A 19,625-nucleotide genomic window follows, 5' to 3' on the forward strand; every position below is an offset into this window, starting at 1 on the left:
CACAGCAGTATCTTTATGTTGATCAGCACAAGTGTTTATGCTGTGCAGAGATTTACATCCATATTGTTAAGAAAGTATGTAACGTATTTTGTGTTTATAAAACATTAATACTTTGCCAAATACAGACCAATTGGTTGCCATTGTCATGTGACCTGGTGTACATCTGCTTTATTACCATTCCCTGCTATTAGGCAATAAAAACTTCTCCAACTGATGCACACTTCCTGATGTTGCATCACACTGTAATTATGCTAAAGTGATCTTAGACCAGTGGCAGGCAAGATGCAAAAACATTTTCAATAGTCTGAAGTGTGTATTGACTGTAGATTTGAGGTATGTGCAGTTTATAGCTAAAATAGTGATTCTGAGAAATTTGAGAAGGGGCTGGTATCAAAGATCACAGTTGTTCACATGTGAAAACCTCAATTTTGTAGTACCTGCCTTTTGCTTAAAGGAACCTTTCTGTGGAAGTAGAGCTTGAGCAGAATGACTTCCACCTCTTTAGATTTATAGCGTGGCAGGGAATATATTTCCCAGTTAAGATGAGTGAACTCAGGAGCTACTGCTTAGTTCTGAAAAACAGTTCTTTGCTGCTTAAAAATAAATAAATAAAATTGTAGCACTTAGAGACATCAGCATCAAATCTCATGTGGGTTCTCATGGAGCAATTTATAGCTATCTTGTATAATTTGTATAGAAATGTTAAGATGATCCCTGCTTCAACAGCATCAACTGCTTAACCCAGAATGTAACAGCCTGTGACACCAAGGAAGAGCAAGCCCTGTTTACAGAGGAGGGGAGGGGATTTTTCATAACAGAGCTGAATAAGCAGATTGCTGTCAGGAACTCTGATGGACCATGTTTGTAGCTGCATAGCACTGTCCTTTTTCACAGAGGATGCTTAGATATCTCTTGAGCCAAGAGAAATAGAAAATAAAGCTTTTTTTTTTCCCCCCCCAAACAATGTGCCCTCTTTACAGTCAGGGCCTTGACAGGCTGTCACTCAGTTTCCACTCCCCACAAGGAATGTCCTTGGATGGCCCAAGAGAAGCCAGAAAATTATTGCTAAGTATTTTTTTCATTCACCTCTAGAATTTTCCACATTTTCTCCAACATGTGTGAAGCCACTGGGAAATATGGTTAAATGAGTTAAGCAGACATCACCCATCTGTGCATCTCAGGGAAAATAAAAACAGTGCTGTCCCTCCAAAAGCTTTCTTGGTACATAACCAAAATCAGAACAACCACCACACTCTAAAGCTGAACCTAGGCAAGGCTCTTGCAGGCAGAAAGGGAGGAGGACTTTGAAGAAACTGCTTCTTCTGGGCTGACCCTGGTCTTCCTGATATGTGGTTTTGTAGAACGTAAGGTGGTCCTAGCACCTGTGCTCCTCCAAAATGCCTGAAGGCCACCGAACGCCCAAGAAAACATGCCTGCACATCATATCTGCTCCAGACGGTGTTAGAAACCTGGCATTCAGCCCCAGCTCTGAATTTCAGTCCACTAACAAGGCAAAATAATCATGTTGCAGCCTCGTCCTTGTTTGTATAAAAGTGTTATAAATCTAGCTAGAAAGCATCGCAAGAACCCTACTTTTGCTCCGGTCTTGATTCACCCTTTAGTATTGTTCATTACCACTCTTTCTAGTACTCAAATGATTTGTAATTTGTATCTCTCAAACGGTTCTCACTTGGATTTCTCATGCACTGAAAAGTCAGATGCCTGACATTACTGTGTAAAGTTAAGTGCTTGGGGTTAATGAGTGGCATTAAATTTTATGAGGTCATGTCCAGTAGATGTTAAAAAAAGCTTAAGGGAACTTTATCACTGATAGAAATTAACAGTTGGCACGAAAGAATGCCTGAGGGAGTTCCGTTCCAAGCAAACAATAAAATTGGTGGTATAAAGACTAAAATATAGAGTCATTGAGATTAATGTAAACATTTTTGTTAGGTAAATGGTTACATGTTTCAGTAAAAGCAATGAGACCTCACAGTTTGAAAGGAAAAAATATTATTGTATTTAGAAAGCAATTAATGTTTCTAGTCAAATTAAACAAAAATCTACATCACATACAATATTTATATTCTTTCAGTAAACATATAACCTTTGGGTCTATCCTTATCAAATAATCAAGTCTCCACTTACATTACTTTTCTCTTTGGGCAAAATGTGTTTTCCCTAGTGGAGTACGTTATTTTGTTTCATTAAACCTTTATTTCTGCTCACATTCATTGCTTGTGCTACAGATCAAATAACTGAATTCTGTATACTTAAGTCATCTAAGGTTTGTGGTTTGGGGTGACTGATGGATGGCATGAAAATTCTGTTTCAAAAAGAAAATGGCTACGTTAACTTATGGATAGATCTGTTTTGCATAATTATGTGGGGAACTGTTCAGTAATTACACTGGTATTCACATGCTGTAATTTTCGTCATCTTTTTTTCACTGTCATTCCAATGAGGGGAAATGGAAAACTTGTTCAGACATATGTATTCTTTCTTGCTCTGTCTTACAACCTGCAGTCACACCATATAGTACTTTTTCAAATAGTGTCTGAGCTCGGTAAGACAGCTATTGTCTTGAATTTCACTCCCACAGTATGTGTGTAAATTCTGCTCCTGTACTTCAAAGTCTCTAATACCACGCTATGGATTTGCCTAAACAACCTTGTGCAGACCCGTTCCTTTCACATGACCTGAGGTCTGTGCTGTCTGAACGCAGTGCTGGAGGGAACGCTGTCAAACCTGCTGGGAATGCAGAACTCTATGGAAGAGTCAGAGTTTCTGGATCAGAGGTTTTTCTCCTCTCCAGCTGGACACAGACGTACCACCGTACCTGTCGTACAGCACAGCAAATAGTGGCCACATCCTGAACCTGGAAGGTGAAATCTGAAGAAAAAGTGAAAATATTTTAGAATTTGTAGTCCCTTAGAACCGGTCTGTTGCTCTGCAGATGATTATTTTTGTGGTTTAATATGAATTGCTTATGTGAAATTCCTTTTCACATTTGGTCAAAAATACAAAGTAAAAAGCTGATGATCTTTGATGCTGGATGACATTTTCATCTTGCACTCAGACTGTTTTCTTTTTGTCTAGAAGACATTGCACATTTTCTGCCTTAGAGAATTGGAGTAACTGTCTAGAAAAATTGACTACTACATTTTTCCTATGATTGTGTAAACTAAATCATCAGCCTTTTGGAAGACTTCAGTGCAATTGTTGTGTGCAAGAAAAATCTAGTCATAGTTATCTAATTTACATTTTTGAAGTCTCATACTTCTTTTGTCTCCGAGTGCTTCGTTCTTTCATCCTCTGTTTCATTCCGAAGTGCCACCAGGGATTGACAATACTCATCATCCTCACAAGAGGGCAAGGGTGGTGAAAGAAATCCCTCCTGTGTTGGATTACGTGCTTCTTCGCAGAAACGTTCTGTAGGGAGTTTCTTTCTCAGTATCTACAGCAGAGTGGCCATTGTTCGACAAACTACCTTGCACTGCAGTAAATAGAAGTGTTTTGTCATTCTGGCTGTCAATTTGATGCATTTTTATATTCCAACATAACTGTCATCTCTTAGACATCTTTTCTGCTAATGCGTATATACCTTTGGTCTTCCAATTTTTCCAGATCCATCATTCGCAACATGCCTCTGCTTTTGCACCAGCATAGTACACAGTTGATGCTCTCCAAATTAACGAAGGCTTGATTTAGAAGAATTTTTATTAAAATCTAGTGTTTTATTTATGCTTTGGCATAGTTTGATTTGGCAGTTTAAAAACTCTTGCTCGGTACTTCTTTTATACTGTTTGGTGGCGTTTTTATTTTCATCTGGTCTAGACAATAGAGTAGTGAGGTGGGTTGCAAACTGGCTTAAAGAGAGAAGCCAGAGAGTGGTGGTCAATGGTGCGGAGTCCAGTTGGAGGCCAGTATCTAGTGGAGTGCCTCAGGGGTCAGTACTGGGGCCAATATTATTCAATATATTCATTAATGATTTAGACGAGGGAATTGAGTGTACTATCAGCAAGTTTGCTGATGACACTAAGCTGGGAGGAGTGGCTGACACGCCAGAAGGCTGTGCTGCCATCCAGCGGGACCTGGACAGGCTGGAGAGTTGGGCGGGGGATAACCTGATGGAATTTAACAAGGGAAAGTGTAGAGTCCTGCATCTGGGCAGGAACAATCCCAAGTTCCAGTATAGGTTGGGGCATGACCTATTAGAGAGCAGTGTAGGGGAAAGGGACCTGGGGGTCCTGGTGGACAACAGGATGACCATGAGCCAGCACTGTGCCCTTGTGGCCAGGAAGGCCAATGGCATCCTTGGGTGTATTACAAGGGGGGTGGTCAGTAGATCGAGAGAGGTCCTCCTTCCCCTCTACTCCACCCTGGTGAGACCCCATCTGGAATATTGTGTCCAGTTCTGGGCCCCTCAGTTCAAGAAGGACAGGGAACTGCTGGAGAGAGTCCAGCGTGGGGCAACAAAGATGATTAAGGGAGTGGAGCATCTCCCTTATGAAGAAAGGCTGAGGGAGCTGGGGCTCTTTAGTTTGGAGAAGAGGAGACTGAGGGGTGACCTTATTAATGTTTATAAATATATAAAGGGTGAGTGCCACGAGGATGGAGTCAGGCTCTTCTCAGTGGCAAACAATGATAGGACAAGGGGCAATGGGATCAAGCTGGAACACAAGAGGTTCCACTGAAATTTGAGAAAGAACTTCTTCTCAGTGACGGTAACAGAGCGCTGGAACAGGCTACCCAGGGAGGTTGTGGAGTCTCCTTCCCTGGAGACATTCAAAGCCCGCCTGGACACATTCCTGTGCGACCTCACCTAGGCGTTCCTGCTCCAGCAGGGGGATTGGACTAGGTGATCTTTTGAGGTCCCTTCCAATCCCAAACATACTGTGATACTGTGTAATGTTGGGTACTCTTCCATTCCATGTTCTCTGAGGTGTGGGTCTACTGGATATACAATGTATTCTGAGAATTAGCAGCCTTAACTACAGTCTCAAATTAGGAGTATAGGGCTTCCTGGCTTCATTTTCTAAAGCTGAGCTAGGCAGCTTTCAGCTCAGGTGTCCCTTTCTGGTGCAGGTTCCTTCAGTAAAGTTAATTTGATTAAGAAAAGGGCTGTTACACTGGCAGCAGTAATGTCCCTTTCAGAGTTGAGGATGCGGCTCTGTGTGGCAGTGGTGTTTATTTTCAGGTTGTTGGGGTTTTTTTCAGACCATCTTGCTAAAGTTTGCCAGGTAATGGTGCCCTAACATGATTTTTTTTTTTTAACAGTATATTTCTGAATTCTCTTATTTCTAGACGCTGTTACTGATGGAACATCTCCCAGATAACTTTAAACTTTACCCAGAGACTTCAGTTGCGTTTTTTCAAAATCATTCGCGCAATAGATTTGTTTAGGAATGAAAAAAAATGTCCTTTCTGTTGTGTTATGAATGATGGATAAAGGAAGTAAAAATCATATGCGCCTCTCAGATATTGTGTTCATGGTTTAATAAACCATTAGTTATTTCTCTAACTTTATTTTTTTCTGTGTGGAATGCTGCTAAAATGTGTTATGTAGTTACATTATTAAAAACGTGTCTTTTTGGTAGATATCAGCAGGATCCCTAATTTGACAGATTATCTTGTAGTTTATGTTGATATAGGTCCAAAGTAGCCTGTCAGACGCAGAGATCTGACTGATGCAATTATGTGAGTGGCTTGAGGAGGGTACAGCCGCCAGCACAGATATCCTGAGCCTCTTCCACTGCCTCCTGCGGTGCTAAAGGGTTGTGCTTTGGGAGGAGGAGGCTGGAGCTGGAGGAACTGAAGGAGCTGAGCTTCCCGGGGTGACAGGGGTGCTGTGGGTGCCCAAGTGCCTCCCCCCAGCCCTGGGTGTTTTAGTAACTGGGTGCTTCCTGTGATGCTTCCCGTGGGACTGTCTTCACATCTGACTGCATGCTGTTAAAACTGTAGCATTTGAGGAAAGCCCAGGCGTTGCCCAGGCTTACATCTCTGTGACAAGTTCCTAACTTCAGGCTTCTCATCTGCTTCCTCTTCCTCAGCGCTGAAACCCACCGTTCAGCTGCTGGCTCCCGGGGTTAGCACCAGCCCCTCCATGGGGTGTCACGGAGCTCCGCTGCCTTTTGGTTTCTCCTGTGCCTGAATTTCCATGTTTCCATTTGCAGCAACAGCGCTGCTTCTTTCATCCTTTCTGTTCACCTCCAAGCCATAAATGCTGTCTGTTATCCCATTGCAGAGAAGCAGGTACCTGGTTACATGTATGTCAGCACAGTAGCCACGTGGGTGCTCTGATTTCAGGCTTTACGTCTTCATGTTTACATGCTGGGCAGAGGAAAGTGGTATGAGTTTCACAATGTGCCTAAACATAATTACGCTCAAGGAAGAAGGTCCAAGAAAGTGCATTCTGCTTTCAGGGGGAGCCTTTGACATCCATCAGTAGTGCTGTAAGTCGTCAACCCACTGTAGTAGCTTCCTTTGATAAGAAACAGCAAAGAAACGAAGCAGAATTGCTCCTGCTCTTTTAACCTCTGGTCCTGGTTATCATGAGACCACCGCCGCAGCTTTAGGAGGTGAGGCTGCGAATTGCTACCACGTGGCTTCTTGGGCAGGCTGGCTCTTCTGATAAAACTGTTATTCTCAGTTGAAGAGCTAGCTTCTTGTTGAAAGGGCAATTCTATTTCAATAAAAGAGCATTTAATCCTTTCTCCTTTATCGTCTTCTATCGTTTAATCTTGACAAAACAACAGCATGTTAGAAAACTTCTGCTGAGTCTTTTTCAGCTCCGTCTTTTTCCTAGGCTCAATGGAATATGCCTCACTGCTTTAGAATACAACAATCAAACTATACTTACATATGATTTATTATCCCAAACTGAAGGACTGCATCTATCTATAAGATAGAAATGTGGTTAAAAAGAGGATATAATTGAAGTAAATTAAGGGACAATAGGAGCATTCAAACATCTGAAGAGATGGTATGTTTTTCTTATTGTCAGTGTAAATGGTCTCTGGAGACCACCTTTTTACAGTGATTGTGCACGTCTAAGATTAAGCAAAGCTGTATGACCAGTGCTATCTCAGGAAGATGCTGAGTCATTAACTCATATTTATTGCCTCTTGCCATCTTTAGATTATTGCAATTTATAGCTCAAAGGCCTTTTAGGCTGTTTATAAGTTAAAATTAGCTAAATTCTTCTGGATGCAAGTGATAAGTCACTCGGCATTTGTACATCATGGGATGTAAGTTCCTAGCAATGATGCCAGGCAGCTTCTAAGGTTTTTTTTCTTTCTTTCTGTGGAAAGTCTAATTGTGGTACTTGTCTCTAGTTATACTGGATTACTGTATCCTTGCTGATTTTGTTAATTTGCTGGTTTTTAACTGTATATTCTCTTAAAGGATTTTCTGGAGTTAGAGATTATATTATTTATTAGATATGCAGCTTCCATTTCAATCAGAGTACACTAAACTGTTTAAATATTATACTGGACTCTTGAATCACAATTGATGATGACCTAGGAATTTGTTTAAGTTTTACATAGTAAAGGATCAGCCAGTTTAAGCAGCAGATACAAGGTGTAGTACTGAGCACATTAACAGAACTGAACATAATTTATTATGGACCAAAGAGGGGTGCACTAGGAGAAATAATAACTGAAGAAAAAGTTAGAAAAATCACTTTTTACCTTATCCTGTGGATTTTTTTCTTTTGCCAGTCTTATCACTGCTGGTAACAAATTCAATCCAAGCATTACTGGACTAAATGCTTATCGACTTCAGCAGAAGCCACGTTTGCTTACACAAGCTAGTATTTTGTGGTCCCCACTAAATGGGAAGTCAAACCATTTTTCCATGTATGTGCATTTTTCAAAGTGTTTAAATCACTAGTAACAGCACAGTTAAACTTGGCCTTCCCATCATACTCAAAGAGGTTATATTAAAACACCTCTAGATGTAAATTATTTAAGATTTTGGTACCTTGCAGTGACCTACGAATTCTCACATTTTCCTGTGAATTAGTTCAGTGGTATTAGAATAAAATTCCTTATTCTATGTATTTTGTTGATTTTAGTTTAGAACACAATGTATAGCTCACCCTGTTTTAGTAGACACAGAACCTTCATCAGGAAAAAGAAATATCATAAATAAGTCCTTTGAATATACTTAAAGTTGTATTTATTTTACGTTGAGCTGTAAGGAGCTACATTTCTTAAACAGTGAAGCTACATTCTAATTTCAAAATAAGTCATCTAGACTTCTGTGTATGTTTTCCCATCCACACTTTCTCACACATACATTTTCCATGTGGAAAAGTGGCATTTCAATTTACAGGCTAAACTAATGGCAGGGTTAGCGTTTAGATTTGTGAACAGTCAGAAGCAGTTTCACTTAAGATGGAAACCCTCTTATTTTTATGTGTCTTGATTTAAACTGAGGTGTGTAGACAAAATTATCTCAAACAGAGATTTTGCCTGGAGAATACACAGTTTACTCATATATGCGGATACACATACGCAATGGTGATTTTATATGCAAAGATCATAGAAAATGCCACTTGATAGTCATAAATCAGCAATCTAAAAGACACTGGAATTGACTGGGTTTGAGCAACGTGTAATACGAGATGTTCTTATTATCTCCAGAAGTGTCTGTCTATCATATTATTCAGCAGCTTTGTGCAGGCCTAAACCAAGCTTTGATTTTGCACCTTGGAGTCAGCGTTCCTTACCTGTTTCCACACGTGACCAGTTTTTATAATCATGAGATAAGCGTAAGTTTGGGCATTTATATTTGTGTTCCTTTCCTAACTCGAATGAGCTCAAAGGAGTAAAAACACTGTTGATGCTTAATATATTTTTCTCATATTACTATTGAAGGATAAGCAAATGAAATATTTCAGCCCGTGTAAGACTTTTATACTTCTATTGGCAAAATCTCACAATTATATGTATATATCACTAATTGTCATAGTGTATCATTTTTTGTTTCATTCCTGGCAAAATACAATATTTCATGGCACAGTTGTTGAAACTTAAATGCTACCAAAAAATCTGTCCCAAGCAACGCACGCATTCAAAATATGCATCTAATGCCAAATGAACGTGAAGCAAGGGATAGAGTCAGGTTTGTATTTAAGAGATTGCTTACCAAAAAGTTGCATCATATTTATTTCAGCAAACTTAAACAACTTGCTCAGAGTGCAGTGTTCTTCAACTTTCCAGCCTAATAATTATTTTATAAATATCAGAAGTGCTGTGCACTTAATTCTTTAGCTGAAGGCATTATTTTCAGTTTCCGTACGCTGCTTCGAGCTTGCTCCATTTAATCATTTTAGAAGCTTATTTGGTGCGAGCTGAATTTTAACACTGTAGTTGCAAGAGTGTTATGTAAAAAGTCCGAAAGATTGTTGGTGGCGTAGGGGCTGCGGGTACCAGTGATGGAGCTTCGGGAGGGCAGCAGCGACGGCATCATCCTAAACGCGGCAGCACCCTCTCTTGACACGATCCAGCAACACCCTCAGCTCCCCCTCGCTCCTCGGGAACCTCGCAAAATACATAGCAGAGAAATCCACAGCTCCGCTACGTTTTACTTCTTCAAGATCTGGTTTCTGTAGTAAAATCTCAATTTGCCGTATGTTTTGGGATTAGTGCTTCTTTTATTTTTATTTTTTTCCCCTCCTTACTGCCGTTTTGGTCTATCAGCGGACTTGGATGAGAAAGCTTCAGTTGTCTTCGTCTTTTTGTATTTTGTTTCTTTTTTCTTTGCTGCAGAGATTCTGAAGACTTTCCAAACTGCATATTTGGTGCTGTAGAAATATAAATTGGATGTTCTTTTGTAAACCTTTCAATTGTCAGACTGCTCTCTTTCAAAATAATAGAGAAGCCTGGAATCGCCCATGCTAAAATTAAGAATTTATAACTATGTGGAACAGATGTTTTCATAAACATTTGCTATAATTAATTTCAACTAGGGGATTGAAGGAACAAAGCAGTTTTTCCCTCTTCAAAACTTTATTGCCTTTTCCCCATACAGTGAACTCAGAAATCTTTGCTTTAATATTGTTAATGAAACAAATTTACTCTTCTGTTTGGTTTTCATTGTGAAAAAAGGAAAGCTTAATTTGAACAAAATACTGGCCTTTGGAACAATGGACAAATATGCTGAATTTCAAACACGGCTTATAAAGCATTAAAAAATAGAGCTTAAGTCTTTAGGTACTTGTTTCTGAGACCGCAACTCTGTGGTGTCCATTGTCAGAGATTTCTGCATATTAGAATAAATTTTGTCCAGATCAGTTTGATGAATATCCATCTGTGGAGTAAATAGTATGAAGGCATTTTATGTTTGAAGAGTTGTGAACCTTGGTGGTAGAAAAAGAAAAGGAGTCTCGTGGCATTATATATAGTTTTAATGCATAGTAAAATGCTTATTGTATGTTGATTACCCCTTTATATTCACAATAAAGGTCTGCAATCTGTTAAGCAATTTTTTTTTGTTTGCATTGTATGAGGAACACATTTCGACTAAAATCATTCTTCCATATTTGTATTGTCACTCATTTTCTGGAGATATTGTTTCAAATGTATATAGTTTAGGATCAGAATTTTGGTGTTGAGGGAGAAAAAAAATCCATATATTGTTGTTCGGTTTTACCGCTTCCTGTATATCATATAAATATCATTTGAGGGAAAAAGAAATGTTTAAAGTTTTTTTAAAAGCACAGCTTAATTGTTTTACACCTGAAAGAACCAGTGCAGCTGCAAGGATTTTTTGAGCAAAGTAGAATTCCTGACTGATCTGTCATCTATAAAGTGTGCAAAGAAAAATAGGTAGCTGTCATTAAAATTACATTTCAGCTTTCAATAACCATTTAATGAGTAGCGTAATTATATAAGTATGGTACCTCAAGTACTTCACTCAATAATTAAAAATAATCTCATCTTTAAAGTGAAAGCGCTATAATTATTATTTGACTTAACCAGGACCACTGTTATGATCTCCAGTGGCACCTCAGATTGTTCAAAGTGGTTTCGAAAGTATAAATTAAAATTGGATAAATCATTAAATTATTAAGCTTTAAATATGCTGGAAATGAATATAGCATGGAATTTGGAAGTCATGTTATAAGAATTGACAACCTTAGACTGCAAGCATATATTTGTGTTAAAATTTTCCTTGTCTCTAATCATAAAACACTGCATTAATGATCCAGTATTTTATATCAGCCTGAACTTCAATTTTCAAAGCTGTTACATAAATTTTGTTTTTTAACAACATTTTAATCCTTGATTAAAATGCAACGAAAATATCAAGTAGAGTGCAGACTTGTCAGCAGAGACATCTATCTCCATTTTGACACTTGTAAGCAGGGGAATGCACAGTTTGATTTCCTAAGTGGGATCACTTTTATCACGAATTCCTAAACTGCCAGCCATAAAACCCTTTCATAGCTGACACAAGATCGGTAAATCAGTTAGCACTATATAAATATATGTGTGCCCACACATTGACATGCATATGTGTGCATACATGCATTCAGAAATTTGTATATATGTAGAGACATTTCTTTCAGTATCAAAAGAAATTTTCAAAATAAAAAATGGACTTCTTATTAAATATTAATAATTATTAATTAAATTATTTTTAAAAGTAGGAGTATAAGCATAGAGCGAGGGGACGTCACTCGAGCTTCAGCTTCTTAGACTTGCAGCTGGTTATGATAATATCCCACCCCTTCCCTGTAAGAAGTCCTGTGCTGAATTTTTGCATTTCACAGAAAATAGCTGTTTTCATAGAGGTAACGAAGGAGGTGAGTGAGAAATGTCTGATCCCTACATCGTTCTTCGCGGTTTGTTTTTTTACTCTCGTTGAGCACATGCGTGAGCTCTGAGTGCTCCTTGTGTCTGGTGCTCATACCCAGAGCATCTTCCCACTCTTGGGCTGGGGCTCTGAAATGTGATCCAATTTCTTCTTGTTGCCTGAAGTGGAACTGTGTGCTGCACCTTGAAAGAGCTCTCCTTTGAGAAGATATTATACTACTGGTGTAATAGGCTGTTAAAAAAAATACAAAAACAGTGTGCATATTTAAATTAGTCTTCTTGCTACGATTTCTACACGTGGTTTTCAGGTAATCTTCAGAATGTATATTTGGCATCCTCCTTATTCTGAGTTCATGTATTTTATGCCTAAAATCTCGAACATCTTCCAAGAAAACAGTTCCTATGAGTCACAGGTCTGTGTGTTTGAGGTGAAACTAGTACCCTAGTAAACATACAATTTGCAAATCCATCTCCATGCATCTCTGAAATGTAAAGAAGCCGGAATTTGAAATGTGTTTTTTTGACGGGTTAGTAAAAGCATCAATTTCAGCTTATGCAAATTCTTTTCAAACAGCCGCCAGCTGTGTCCACCAGTACCAGGTCCCAGCTACCCAAGTCCTTTAGCCCTTGATCTCCATGCACAAGAGGAGCCTTTAATAAAATAGAGCAATAGAACTGAATTCTCCCAGGGGAAAGTGTTCATTCCCAGGAGAGGGAGTTTCTCCAGTTAAAGCAACAGACAGAAAGATATCCAGATGATTTTCAGACCCTTTGGAAGGATACTGCCTAATTTTATTTTTGTATTAAAACCAGTGACTGCTCTAATGCTGAGAGCTGGGCACCTTAGCTGTACTTACTTTGATACTGATACTTGTTATGGTATTGGTTGTTTCCTTTCTCTTTCCTCTGAAAGTGTGATAAGATTTATTTTAACTTTTTTTTTTTTTTTTCCCTCTAGCTTTTGCATTTGAAGTTTGGAAACCATTTCAGGAGGTGTGGGGCAGGGTTGGTAGAGCATCTTCTGTTTCTTCAACAGAGCCTTTCTTCCCATTTTGGAGTCTCAGAAAGTATCTGAAGATTAGGATAATATTAAATCAATTAGGACTTTTAAAGGAGACCACAGATTTTATTGCCAGCATCATGAATTTTATATTCATAATTGTTCAGTATGCATCATAATTTTACCAGAAAGTTGGGTCGTTATCACTGAAGAAGATACAAGTAATCTATCTGTTCTGCTGGGAGTGCACCATACTTTTCAAAAGGTGGAATAACTGGAACTTGCCTAAGGAGAGGTGATTCAGGGCATGGATTCCCACAGTTTATTGTCATTAGTTAGTGAAGCGTCTGTCCCATTTGTTCTCGGTATTGCTGACTATGAAAACTTACCAGGATTTGCTGGAAAGCCTTTTGGATAAAAATAGGAAAAATGTAGGGAATCTTCTTTGAAGTCAATTATTACTTTGAACTTTGCTTTATCATTTTTATCACTTTCAATGAAAGACATCTAAATCATCCCTCAAGATGTCATAACAGGTATAGCTGTCTTAAAGGGGATAGAGCAAGAAAACAGCCACAGAAATGCTCACTCCGCTAAATTCTGGTTTTGAGAACTGAATGTGCCTAGTGCTATTCAGTTTGGGTGGTGGCTGCTGATGGGACAATGGAGCAGCAAAAGTGCCTCTCAAAAAAAAACCACAAAACCCCAAAACCAAACCAACAATAACTTGTATGAATATGAAATTTATTAATGATGAGTGTACAATTAAGAATGCTGAAGTACTGTGTTGGTCATTTAAATAAAGGAAATAATTGTCTTCTAAGAGAGTGCTACAGAATAAAGTAAGCTACACTTGGAGTCATTTGTGCAGGACAGATTGGTGGATGTAGCAGACACAGAATCCCACCAAATGTTCATTATGGGATCATGATGAAAGAACAACTTTTATCACCAAGATTCTGGTTTTCCTTGCAGAGTCCTGTTGACGCTTCCAGCAGGAGAGATGTTTTAGTTGAAGGATGATAAAGGCCTTGCATTTTTTGAGATATTCTTAAACCTCATTATTCAGAAAGGTAGAAGGTTGTGTTGCTGTTCTTGAAAAGGCTTGGCATAGGAGGTTAGCATTGTGAATGAGTTCTTCAGTCTGACTAGTGTGATAGGTGAGTGCTTAGAAGCTAAGTGTAAATAAAGTGCAGTAGTGCATTCAGGACCCATGTTGATGTGCTGTGTCCCTATAAACAATTGTCTAGTAGCATTGCACCTGGCCATAGATCTTTAAAGAGACTGAACATAGTTCAGTCATTTCTCTGGATGCTCAGGATCAGATGTGGAGATGGGCAATACATGAAAAAGGTTATTACTTAAAATTGTCCCAGTATGGGGAGACTATTTCCAAGATACAAGAAAAAGAAAGGAACAGATGGTTATTAATAATGGGAGGGTCAGCTCTGGGATGAAATATCTGGTGTTGTTCATTTGGTTAAATTTAATAAACAAAAAACAGATTGATTAAGTAGGATTTCCATTTTCAAAATAAATTGAGAGAGCTAATTAGTGAAATCAACTGGACTGAGCAATTTTAGACTACAATGTAGTAGAGGTTTGGGATTTATTTTAGAGAAAGGTGCAAATGTTAAGAAAAAAACACATTTCAAATTGCATGAGGGGAAGAAAAAAAAAGAAGGAAAGTTCCATGCAAAAGTGAATGATTAAGTATTTTTAAGGAATGGCTGGAGTAAGCAAAGATCCCGAGAGAAACAGAAAAACAGTTTGATCTGCAAAGAAGGCACCGTCCTGGGTATCAGAAAGTGTGGGGTTATTGTGACAATTAGAAAAAGTTAAGTTGAATCAGATCATAAGAAAGGAATTTAAATTAGCAAGAAAATATTACATGACTATGTAAAGAAGCTTTCTGGGGAAGAAAACTAGAACCATCGTGCAGTGCAAAGGGACAAAGGATAGTAAATGTAATCCAAGTATGGTCTAAACCAGGAAAGTTTTAATTTTCAGTAAAAACAAAATTTCAGGCAAAGGCCTGAAAATAAATAAAATAAAAGGGAGGGTTGGATAGATATAAATTAGCACACACAATAAAGATTAAAGCTTCTGATTTGCAAAGTATCACTGCGCTACATGGGACAATATTTTAGTCTTTTAGTTCATGGCTGATGCCATATATTTGAAGGAGGAAATGTAGTACTTGTACTTAGTTTAAAAAAGTAGAAGCAAAGCAGCTATATAGGTCGACTATCTGTGCAGTGCTTTAGAAAGTTTTCTAAGGACTAAGTAAGAGAGAAAAGAAAAGCAAATAGCATAACTTTTAGGGTGGGGTTTTCGTTAAATGGGAGATTTTACCCAACTAACCTGCTACCTTTTCAAAATACACACTGAGGAAATATGTTGAGTCTATCTGAACCTCAGTAAACCATCTGATCTAGTGCTACAGGAGTTGTTATGAAACAGAAAGTATGGGGATTAGTATATTAATTACAAGATGAATAAATGCAAATTTTAATGAAATAATTCTTTTTAATGGAGTTTGTGGTGGAACTGATCTTATCCAGTATTTTCATATGTTGTCTTAGCACAAAGTGAGACCACACTGATGGGCCTTTATGAAGAAATAATATTAGAAGGTAGTATCCAATACAAGCACAAATAGAGTAGGACTCGTCCTCTCTGAGAAAAAGAGAACTAGAAACAGTATGAAACAGTCTGAAATAGAGTATTGTACTAGCAAGAACTTTTACTGCAAACTGCAAACTTCTTTTTGTAAATAAAAATGGAGAGTAAACATATAAGAGTTGGTTAAGGATGGCTGTGAAACTGTAAGGTGGTGTGGCATGGCTATAGACTGTACTGAGCAAGATTTTTTTGATGGAGAAGAAAACCACTCTCCAAAGAATCAGTTGATTAAACTCTTAGCATGCTGTGCACAGTTTCTGTCCCTTCTTTTCCGTATAAGAAGGATTGACTTAAACAAAACAGGGAATAAGGAGCCTCATTTAGTAAAAAGACTGAAAGAACTTGTTTTCCGTAAACAGAGGACGCAAAGGTGCGCGATGCTTTCTGTAAATGAGTTAAGGAAATACACAGGGACATAGAAGAATAATCAAGCTAAGAGACAGGTTGGGCAAGAATAAATAGTATAAAACAGGACATGAATAAATTTGCTTTGCAAAATAGATTATTTGTTCTGGCTTTTAATAGTCCTTCAATAGAAGTAGTTATTATAGACAGAAAGGTTTCCTTGTAATCCTTGGTTTCTGTGAATGTCACACTGTTCTATGTATAAACAGCCCACAGGACCTAAAACAAGATGTTTTGCAGACGTGTTACTTAGGTAGTTTCAGAGAAGCTTTGAACCTAAGCTACGACAAAAAATATCTGGTATAATACAGTCAACTCGAAATTTTCCGCAAAACAAATGAACTCTTACTTTCTTAGACTTAATGTTAGGAAAATCAGATTCATCTATTTATATGGTATACTTCTGTAAGCTTATACGAGTAAAAATGTGTTTAATAAGTTGAGAAGGGCCTCAATCAAACTTCAAGTGAAATTAAATATCAGATTTTCATAACATACAGACTCCAAATTGAACATGGAGGTTAGTTCTCTCTCTTGCCAGCTGTAGGAATTTGAAGATGTGAAGCTGAGACTTGTCTATATAAGTTTTGTTGTAAACTAAAGTTAACATCTATGGTAAAAGCAATTGCAATCTCATTGATACTACATTATTTGTTATCAGTGTTTGTCTTATAACAAAGATGTTTTCTTTTATCTTTGTATTAGGAGGATCAAATGAAAATGGAAGCGCACACCGCACCTCAGATTCTGATGGAACTTTTATTTCTTACAGGTTGGTAATTTTTATATTTATTTTCTACTTAAAAAAAAAAAAGAATATAATAAGCAGCATGATCTATCTAAAGCAAAAGAACAGCTCATATATTTTAAGAGTATTGTACAATCTAAGTTGCAACAGTCAGTAGACTAAAGGACATAAAGGATATAATTAGGGAATGATCTGAAAAGTTGTTTTCTGGATTATTATTTTTTTGAGAAAGCTGTTCAAAGTGCTTAACTAATTTAAGTACAGGATGTTTGTAAGCCTAAATATTTTTAAGTGGGGTTTTTTGTGTGGGTTTTTTTTTTCCTCTCCAAGTATGCAATAAAGTAGAAATTCTCACCTAAACTCATAGCAGCTAAGCTAATTGTTGTTGAAATATTTAACTCACTAGAGAACACTTTTTTGATCTTCTTCAAAGTAACTAGATCTGTCAACCACATGGAACTCTTACTTTTTCACTACTTCAGGTCAAAAGCCAAAGCCAGGGTTTGTTGAATTTGAGGTTTTCTGGCAAGAAAATAATACTTCATTTCTGTTGATAGTAAATACCAGTTAAAGAAACATGATGCTGAGCAATGTTTTGCTGCACTGTCATTGAGTTGAGTCTTGCTTGGGTCCATACCAGAGGGTGTCTTGTACTTGAAAGCATGGAAAGGTAATCAGCAGATGTGTGGTTTCATCTTTCAGCCAGCAAAATACTGGCTCTTCTACAAACGCTTAATCTTTGTCCTTGTGACTGGTAAATGAATAGCAAGATTTGCGCTAACCAGAATGACTGCATCTGATTTTGATGCTTCAGTACGGTAAAATAAAACAAGCTTACCACATGATTATTTTGGATTCCTTTACTGAACCATGATGGATGGCATCTTTTTCATGGTTTTTTTTTGTTTATAGTCTGCTGGAGTCTGTACTTCAAAGAGATGTAGGCAGGCAGGCTGGAGGAACCTGCCTGTCTGCCTTGTCCTCGTGGCAGCCAGCGGGGTGGGGAACGTCACAGCCTCTTGTGAGCTGTGCAGGCTATGAGGAGACGTCAGGTGTGGGGTGACAAGGAGGGACACGACACCTGGAGAGCCTCTCGCAGGCTGGAGACCAAGAAATTGCTGAGGAGAGCAGGGAGCAAACAGCCTGGTCTTGAGGATGTTGAAAAGAAAGACTTTTTGTAAGGACCTAGAGGGAGCAGCGAAGAGTTTGTTGCGATTCAGACACCCAGAGGAAGCTTCTGGACTAAGAGCAAGGTTGGAATAAAGGGTGTGCTTCCAGGGACATAGTGGGACAGGGGAGGCTTGTTTTACAAATTCTTCCAACTTTCTGTATTCTAGTAAGTCTGCTCTAGTGAAACCTTTGTGATGGTGTAAAACCCTTTGAGGGAAGTTAGCATGTTCACTTTGAGAAAAATATGTTAGGATCCATTGCAATGTTCTGCCTGACGTATTTGTGTTCTCTGATGCATGCAACATACTAAGTTAAAAGAAGGGCTCAAAAATACTCTCCAGAAGAACCTTCATGGTTTTTAGATGAGAAGCATGTGTAGATATGGCAACCATGAAGCAGTCTCTGAAAAATTGGCAAGCTAGAATTTAGCCAGATCAGCAAGAGGAAGAAATCCAGAGCTCTCTCTGTGGTTAATTCCAGAACACTTATACCTGGAAGTCGTTAACTCAAGAGCCCCAGCAGCTGTAGCTGCCCAGGTAAAACCTGAAGAAGCAACCAGCATTAGCTGGGCTCTGGTTCCACAGCAGTGTAAGCTGTGGGACCAGCTCCAGCACTTTCTTCCTACCCCTTCTTCAGTCATCCCATGGCACTCATTTCTCAGTGAGTCAGGCCAGGGGGGCTAAACCCACCCAACCTAAACTGTACTGAATCCTCAGCCATCTGTAATGCTCCACAGATAAGAGGAGGTTAAAGTTGGCGTTTGTATCTCCAAATTCCTTAGTCCAAAGTGCATATGAAAAATACTGCATTGGCTACGACTTCCACTGAGTGAGTAATAACCATATTCTGTCAGAGAGGATTACAGCCCAACTTACAAAACTGAAGTTAATTAGTATTTTAAAAGTGGTCCCATATACCACTGCCAGAGTAATACTGTTATAGTTAAAAGCAAGAAGATAAGCAAGGTAGTACCATATATGTCACATGTCTGTGTGTGTGTACACATTTATATAAAAGAAACGTCGGACTTTTAATAGTTGGCTAGATAGCACTATTATTAATTAGTATTACAGTGTTTAAGGTGTGAAATGAATATTTTCTGCTCAGTGGCAAGTAACTGCCATCATATAATGAGACTGGATGTAAATTTGCTAGTTGGGTTAAATATTGTGTTGATAGTTATAGTTCTGTGCTGCATGTTAAGTAAAAATGAGCAGCTAATGCCTTATGAAAGACAAAAAATGAATCTTAAACTACTTTGAAAGGTAACGGTGGTAAATGGTTGTTATTTCTTTAAGGACTCATTAGAGATTTGGACTTATTTTAGGATGCTGTCAATGAATATTGTTTCAGTAGGTTAGAAATTTGATAAAACTGATGGTAGTCTTGTTTAGCCAATATGTATCAGTCTATTGTACTCTAAAAAGACAAGCTAGTGAATTTTTGCCGTAAAATAAGCAAAGGCATCTTTGGATTCTGATAGATTTCATGCTTGCAGAAAGCTAATTCATACAAAATTCTACTGGAAATTTTTACTGACACAAAAGCTGCTTTATCTTTTATCGGTAGCAGTCACTTTACAATTTATTTAGGAGAAGAGGCAACTCCAAATGTTTAAAAATATTTGACTTTGAATGTGTTTTGCTGTGAAAGTGCTCTTAAAGAGCATATTGTTTTCACCAGAATTAAAAAATAAAAAAACAAAAAATGGAGGGTGGTGTTATGCAGTTCCAACACTATTTTAAAGGACAATTTTACACTATTCGGTGCAAGAATCCAAGTGTGTGTG

The 19,625-nt window shown here is 38.2% G+C and overlaps 1 protein-coding gene across 9 annotated transcripts in view; it reads left to right on the forward strand.

The window, feature by feature from the left end:
• The window catches only part of TBC1D5 (TBC1 domain family member 5), a 316,442-nt gene that overhangs the window by 141,710 nt on the left and 155,107 nt on the right, over positions 1-19,625 (forward strand). For all 9 annotated transcript variants that reach the window (XM_065830710.2, XM_065830709.2, XM_071804973.1 and 6 more), the window contains one exon: positions 16,624-16,690. In XM_065830710.2, the coding sequence (XP_065686782.1) occupies positions 16,624-16,690 (67 nt within the window). The remainder of the gene's footprint in view (positions 1-16,623; positions 16,691-19,625) is intronic.

The sequence above is a fragment of the Patagioenas fasciata genome, chromosome 2 (assembly GCF_037038585.1).
Source record: "Patagioenas fasciata isolate bPatFas1 chromosome 2, bPatFas1.hap1, whole genome shotgun sequence".
Classification (NCBI taxonomy): Eukaryota; Metazoa; Chordata; class Aves; order Columbiformes; family Columbidae; genus Patagioenas; species Patagioenas fasciata.